This window comes from Balearica regulorum, chromosome 15, assembly GCF_011004875.1.
Source record: "Balearica regulorum gibbericeps isolate bBalReg1 chromosome 15, bBalReg1.pri, whole genome shotgun sequence".
NCBI lineage: Eukaryota > Metazoa > Chordata > Aves > Gruiformes > Gruidae > Balearica > Balearica regulorum.
In genome coordinates this window covers 507749-515385 of record NC_046198.1, presented here as the reverse complement: position 1 = coordinate 515385, position 7637 = coordinate 507749, and the positions used below count along the sequence as shown (strand labels likewise).

General features: G+C 45.0%; 1 protein-coding gene across 4 annotated transcripts in view; it reads right to left on the bottom strand.

Moving 5' to 3' along the window:
* IFT140 (intraflagellar transport 140) overlaps positions 1 to 7637 on the bottom strand; it is a 97109-nt gene that overhangs the window by 825 nt on the left and 88647 nt on the right. For all 4 annotated transcript variants that reach the window (XM_075767230.1, XM_075767231.1, XM_075767228.1 and 1 more), the window contains 10 exons: positions 5597 to 5787; positions 4455 to 4550; positions 3957 to 4089; positions 3722 to 3865; positions 3195 to 3323; positions 2820 to 3002; positions 1600 to 1806; positions 1159 to 1371; positions 914 to 1080; positions 428 to 569 (listed from right to left, as the gene is read on the bottom strand). In XM_075767230.1, the coding sequence (XP_075623345.1) occupies positions 428 to 569; positions 914 to 1080; positions 1159 to 1371; positions 1600 to 1806; positions 2820 to 3002; positions 3195 to 3323; positions 3722 to 3865; positions 3957 to 4089; positions 4455 to 4550; positions 5597 to 5787 (1605 nt within the window). The remainder of the gene's footprint in view (positions 1 to 427; positions 570 to 913; positions 1081 to 1158; positions 1372 to 1599; positions 1807 to 2819; positions 3003 to 3194; positions 3324 to 3721; positions 3866 to 3956; positions 4090 to 4454; positions 4551 to 5596; positions 5788 to 7637) is intronic.

Genomic DNA, 7637 nt, shown 5'->3' with positions numbered 1-7637 from the left:
ACAGCTTGTCCAGACACTGGGGTGTGTGGCACTTCTGCCCTCAGGAGGTGATTCACCACTTCCTCAAATGACTGTAATTTTACAATTCTCTTTTCTTTTTTGGCCAGGTGGCAAATGAAGTACAGTGTAATTACTGAGATACCCAGACAGACCCTTTTGTTCTTATCTAATAACCGGGAATGTTTAAGAATCCACCACTATTTATGCTCTATGTCCTGTGAGCTTGCTTTTTCTCTTCAGTCACATGAAATGGAAAATACATTAATTTGGATATAGTTCCTGAGGTCTACCACACCCTGCTGAGCAGTTCAGCTCCTGTAAAGGAGCCTCTACTACGGAATGTCTTCCTGTACGAGAGAACCGTGCCATACCAAGCTGCACTGCTGTATATAAATACAGGCTCTGTAGATTGGAAGAATTAACTTACCATATGGAATTCCTCCGATTGTACATAATGTTGAACCAGAAATCCCAAGACGTCGCCGTGACGGATGGCATTGTCAAAATCTTGCTCAGCAAGGAGAAGTTCACACTGTCTGACTGCTTCTTTGGGATCCTCAGCATAAACTCTAGCAAAGAGCAAAAGAAAACTTAACAATCTGGGGGAGAGCATTCAGCTAGTCATGTGAAGAACGGGGAAGATTCTTTTACTGTGTTATGTTTCATAACCGCCTTTCTGACAGAGCTACGCTATCCTCGGTCAATGCACTTGCTTATACTTCAGATTACCTTTCCATCTTTAATGTCAGCAGCGCTTTTAAAAATCACATAATGGTTTCCCTGCTAGCAAAATGTAACAGCAGCTTTAGAAGCGAGTCTGCAAGTTATTTATTAAACTGTAGGTACTAGTACAACTTCCCTTCTTGTATGATGTTCTGTCATTAGCTGACGTGCCCTGAATGCTGCAGCTCACCTCCGAGCATGGATGAATCGCTTAATCAGGGTCATCTTGCTTTGCAATTGTGCTAGTTTGCCCTCCTGTTCCAGAGGGCTTTTAGTCTTTGCTTTTGAAAGGCACTTATATGCTTCTGTCAGTGCTCCTTGGGCTTTCTCATAGTTCTGATACTCATCAATTTCGACCTGCGAGAGGAGAAATGAGATGTCTTGCTCCAGAGCTAACAAACCAAACACCTTTAGCAGTCACAGAAGGGAATGTACCTGAGCACATGCATCATAGAAACCTGCCAACAGGTCAAGGGCCCGCCCTTTAGTGTAGAAGCTAATGATGTTCTTGATAATCTCGGGGTCCTTACGCCAGTCCAGTGACTGTAGGTAGTTGGCTGCCATGATATAAATCTCTCTCTGTCTGGAAACTCCCGCAAAGAAGACAATTTTCTCGGTATCTCCGGATTTGAGCAGTGCCCTCATAGCCTAGCAATGGAAAGGGAGGCACGGGGGAAGAGGGGGGGAAACATCATTGTGAATGTGGAAATACACGCTATGCTAAGGTGGCTAGAAAGCCCCGTCTGCATAGTCTACTGTATGAAGATTGTTCCAAGATTTACTTCTCAAAACACCCTTGTTCTGAGAAATCTTAGGAAGGTAATAGGCTCGGCCTCTTCAGATTTTTATTTTTTTTTCCCACCTATCCAGGCTGACCTTTAACTTGTTTCCTGCTTGCGTGTATTTCTTGGTCGCCATGTGGTAATTGCCCTGTCTCATGCAGCAATCGGCAATTTGCTCCAGCAGCTCTCTCCGGGACTCCTCAGAGAGGTCCTTGGAGTCCTTAGAGACTGTCATCTTCTCGGCCATCTCCTCAGTGATGCTCAGGTTCTGCTTCAGGCAAAGTTGCAGAGCTTCATGGTACTAATGGAAGTGAGAAAGCAATGAGATGCTGCACGCAGTACAGTGATACTTCATGTTGCTTGTGGTGCACCCTACAGAAAGGTATGAAGGCACAAATGCTAGCAGATGCGGATGCTTTATCTAGAACGTTGTGTAGTTAAGCATCCCGACATCAACTCCGGTTCAAGTACGCGCTGTCTCATTTTGTTCACTAAGAAGACATTTGTTCTTCCATGAGGACCATTGATTCTCACCCGTTTTCTCAGAGGACGTGAGTGTGGCACTAAACATTCATCCATTTTGTCTCTTTGAACATGATGTTCTCAGAGACATGCAAGTTGGATTTATTAGGCATGGTTGATTACATTAAGGTTTTCAGCAAATACAAATAAATACAGGCATTTGAAAGGTTTTGTTAAATATTTTACTACTTCCCATACAGGAACAAATCACGAGTAGGAACAAATTATGAGTATTGTGGCTTTTAGCCCAGAGAAGGGCTGCTGTACCATTGCAAAACATGGAAGAAAGGAAGGTGTAGGAGCTCATTGAAAAGGAGGGGGACTAGGACTGCTTTGGTACCCGGCGGTTGGGTGAGGCTGAGCTGCCAGCACAGCAACAAGGGCATGGCAGAAGTGCCTAAAAGGTTCAGTGAGAAATAATGCGACTTAACTACATTGGTGGTATGACAAGAGGGACAGCACTGATTTTTTTTTTTTTTTTTTTTGACTGATAATGTTACAATTTCCATGTCTCCAAATACGTTAGTGTAGAGCAGGAGTTTTTCTTTACCTGAGAGTGCAAAATCTGCAGGTTTTAAGCCAGAAATAAGATAAAAAGTCAGGAAGCCGTTTCTAGAGTTGAACCAGTGGGCTGACACCCCACGAGTCATTGGCATGAGGGGAAACTTTAAACCTCACAAACGTCTTCACGTACCTGTTTAGCAACGAAGATAAATGTATGTGCATGCATGCGCACCCCTGTTGTGCAATTCTTTACCCGTGCGCGGGGGGACTAGAGAAGCTAGAGCTTACCTTTTTGGCTGTTAGCAGCAACTCCATTGCCTTCTCATACTGAGCGTGTTCAATAAAAAAATCTGAACAGCGGGCTAGCAGAGCTGGGTCTGATTTCTCATCCAGGTCTTCAGCAATTAGCTGTAGGGCCCCGAACTGCTGCGTGGCAAAGGCTAACTCCAGTGCTTTGGAGAAGTGTCCTGCCTGCAAAATTAAGAATGAGTCTTTAAAAACTAGACTAAACACTGCAGAATCAGTTTACAGGGTACCCTAGAGTTGATTAATAAAGCATTACCCACCGTTAAGAAATGACTAACAAACAGTTCCTCTGCTGTAGGAACCACTTTAGTTTAAAGTTTGGCATTTTTTTTTTTTTTTACTAAAAATGACATTTACCTTGTGGTATAACATGACAGCTCTGTCCATTTGCTCCCCCTTTTCCTCATAATAGCAGGCTGCCTCTATCATGTCTTCTGGAGAGCTCAGAAGAGCCAGGTTCATCAGCTGATCATCTAAATTGTTCTCCTGTTCAAAAGCAAAGATCTGGCTCTTGGAATGCAGTGAACAGATTTCATACCAAGCCTACAGCTTTGTACTGTCACATAATAGCCCATCAACCCCTTCTGTGTAAAACCTATACCAACCCAAGTAACTTGAGCTGCAACAATGCTAACTTGTTTCAGGCAGTTTTCTGTTGAGCTGTACAAGAAAATAACGTCCCACACAACGAAACCTTTATTGATACATCTTTGGTAGAAGATGCAGGCAGAAACCAGAAGCATCTTCATAGTGGGCTGTATCTGAGCAAGCAGTGTCTCACAAGAGAGAATGGGCACAGCCAACCTGTCCTGCTTCCATTCTGTGGGCTGCCTAAGGACTGAATCCTACTTTGCTTTTGGACATAAATGTACCTCTTCACATACCTTGCACAAGCGGATGGCATTGTTAAACGCCTGGGCCCTGGTGTAGAAATGTACAGCCTGCTTGATTTCATCCTGACTCTCATACTGGCGAGCCAAGTGATATGATGCTGCCCAATTCCCCGTTTCATTTGCTATTTCAGCAGCCTGAAAAGGAAATCATACAGCTTTACGTTGTGCCCATACTCATCCCAGGAATGAGAATTCTCTGGAAGCAGATGGCAGGAGGCTGCCTTACCTTCTGAATGTTGCCCTGAAAGCAGTGGATGCGGACTAGGGAAAAATAATCCTGAGCCAGTGCATAGTATTTTAGTGCAGATTCCATATCTGCTTGGCTCTCCAGATACTGTGCCCACCATTTCCACAGGCTCCTAGAAAAGCAACAATATTAATTGCAGTAGCAAGAATTGCCAGAGGCTGCATTTTTCACTCCTGGAGATCTTGAACTCAAGACTAGATACTTTTTTTTTAGAATGTGGACAAGACTTTACCCCCCGACTCAAGGGTGACATTCAAAGGTCTGCACTACAAGGGAGGTCAGCCTAGACATCTAATGTGGCACTTGTTGAGCGAGACGTAGCATAATCCTGAGAAGCTGTAGGAGGCTCGTAATGGATAAGGCAGGGGTCGAACTTGTGGCTGAGAGGGTTTGTGCGCCTCCTTCCCTGTTCTCTTGACAAGTTGTATTTCAGACCTGAACGTCCCATTTGGGAGAAGGAACAAGCATAGCACTGACTTGTCTTTCATCTTGTTGACGTAATTCTCCAGGGCTTGTAAGTCTTCAGAGAGCATTCGGGGTACCTCGAACCTATGTGTGTCTGACTTCTCGTAGCTGTAGAGAAGAACATATTAGATGTGAAACGACTGCCTTCTTATTAGCTCACTTCCTGTGTAAAAAATCCACTTAATGTTGTTTGACAGTCATGGAGTGACACCACTGGTAACACTGCTTCGTTTGTGTTAGTAAGGCCACTGTAAGACCAGCTGCAGTCTGCCAACACCATCAAAAATAAAATGTTCAGTGGTCCTGCAAGGCACCTGGAATCAGGGAGGCAATGTGATCACAGGACAGTAAATACTCTAAAAGTGCCAGTGACGGCCCGAGGAAATATCCCAGAAAGCTCCCCAAGCATCAGGCACATCTCTGTGCAACCTGAAAAGGTCATGAGAGCCCTGGGCCCCTCATCCCGCCTGGTCCTTCTGCCCTCCACTGCAACTCCAGCCTTATTTCCACTACCAGATGACTGCACTTTGGCCACCATCCCCGTTGAGTCTCCCCTCACCTCCCAGCCCACCTGGATCATCCACTGGGTCTGTCTGATCACACCAGAGCCCTGCTTTGACTCTGAACAGAAGTCACCTTATTGTATTATTATATTGTGGGCCTTCATATGGTACAAATCATATGAAAAAACAAGACTTCAAACAACACATACAACACATGAAAAATCACCTCCCCTAATTCTCCAGGGACTCATCAGTCACAGGAGAGGACCAGGTGCCAGAGGCACCCATGGCAGACTAAATTCTGCCACAGCAGTTGTGTCTGGGACTCTCAGGAGAAGTGAGCAAGTGGGTTTTGTCATGGAAAAGGAAGGAAAAGAGGGCAGTGGTCTTCCAGAGGCAAGCCCAGGATTGGGTACTAGTGGGGTTCGGCCGTTGGCCCAAGACACTTAACCTTTCTGCCGCTAAGCTTTATTAGCCTGGGAGGTGCTGGCATGTTTATAGTAACAATGCTTTCACTCCATGAGATAGAAAGCACCAGAAACAGGAAAAGACTTTAATTCATTATTAGCAGCCATCACCAGACATCCTCCTTAGCCTGCCTCCAGCAGAACCAGGCTCCAGCTCCCCCGGGTGCCACAGGCTGGGGCTTACTGGCTGAGGGCAAGGCTCTGCTCGCCGGTTGCCTCCAAGTGCTTGGCGTAGTTGTAGTACGTGGTGCGAAGGTGAACCCGATCGTGAGCTTCGGCTGTTTCGATGGCTTTCTGCCACTGGTTTGAGGCTTGATAGAACTTGTTCAGGAGGTCGTAGCGTTTGCAAGCCTTGTACAATCGCTCCGCATCCTCCTGCAGGAGAGCAAACACACACCTCGTTAGCTCTGACCGGTGTTTTGTAGGTGTCATTCACAACAGGCACTGCACTTCTGAGTAGTTTATTAGTGCAGGTCATTGTAATGCAATTAAAGTAACAATAATTCAGGCAGGGGGTTTAACCGACTAAATATACGTAGCCTGGAATAGCACATTACTGGGAAACAGGATGTTTATGTGAAAATAAGGAAAGCACTCAGATCCTGGCATTTACTGAACGGTATCAACTGGGGGGTGACACGAGCAAGCCATCAACAATTAAACGCTGCCATCAGGAGCGTAAACCATTTCAGAAAGGGGAGGTATGCTCCTGTGGGGCTACAGTTAACAGCCATGCTGCCTACCCAGAGGTGAGGCCCAGGAGAAGGTCCTAGGCCAAAACTAGGGGGTTTGGCAAGAAGGCATTATGTGCCAGGGGACCCCTGGCAGCTCCGAGCAGGTCTCAGAGGTACCAATGCTGTTTGTGGATAACCGAGACCCATTCCTGGGAATAAATGCTATTAATTTAAGACAGAATTAGAACAGGAGGATTTTGCGATGCTGACGCAAGGGTGAGCAAATTTGGAACTATTATTTTTACGCTCTGAGAGATACTCCTGTGGAAGGAGCATTTTCCTGCTCCACCCAACTGCCGTCCAGCTGAGCACTATATTTAGTAAATTGGGATTATCTGTCCAAGACAGAAAAATAGTTTCTGTCTCTTATTGTTTCAAATTCAAAAAAAGCATAGAAAGTAGAGATGGAAGATGCCTGTGCTATGGTTCCGTATGAGTTGAAACAGAACTCCGTTCATTTTGCTACAGTTCCCCTCCACTTCTCCAAACAGATTTAAATATCCAAAACAAGAAGTATTGACACTTTTCAGCCTCAGAGCTTTCTCTGCCAGGGAGCTTTTCCAAACATTTAGTTTGAATTTTCCTTTTCTTCTTCGCTTTAACTCAGCACAGTTACTCTATCTCACTAGCATTTATACTCTTAAAATAGTTGTAGATTGCTAAACACCTTTTTAAGCCAAATTCTAATTATTCAGCTCTCTTAAAGACTTCCTTGTCTGTGAAATCTTTCCAAGAGCTTAACAATTTGCACTGATTTTCTCTGAACTTCTTCCAGTTCATCAACAGTTTTTTTCTGGTAATGAGATACTTAAGGGTGGAAGTCAGCGTTCCAGCTGTAGCTGCAGCAAATACATAGACCGAAGTTACCAAATCAAAGCCCCAGGATGTGGTGTCTCATCAAACCCAGCCCCAAACAGATTTTTGCTGTCATAGCACTTTGGCATTTTTTTTAATCTAATTCGTGATTCCTATGAACTGTGGGGTATTATTTCATCGGTTCTCCTTTCCCAGTTTTTCCCTCTTATAGATCATATGCTTGGATCTTTTATGGCTCCCAAACTAAAAAAATCTCTGCTTTTCTCACAGATCATTGATGAAGACATTAAATAAAGGTGAACTGAGCGGAATACATGCTCTTATCAGTCATCTAACTCAACAGCTCTCCGGTCACTTTTCAATCCACATGATAATACTGGTCTCAAACCCCATTTTTAGATCTCAGTTCTATTGTTAATTAAAGGGAGTGGGTTCAGTCTACAATGAAGAGGCATGGGAGAGCCAAGGTCCATTTTGGTATGTATTTGCTGCCAGGTCAGGCTCCAGATACAGGTACAAGGGACAGTCACCCTGCGCACCAGACCACGGGGAGAACAGCCTGGTGTCCTCTGGCTGTGCTGGATCCGGGGAAGTCACTGCCCACGGGACGGGAGAGGCCGGGATGGAAATCTGGGTGACTGTAGTGGAGCATCCCTGGGACAGCACAGGCAGCAA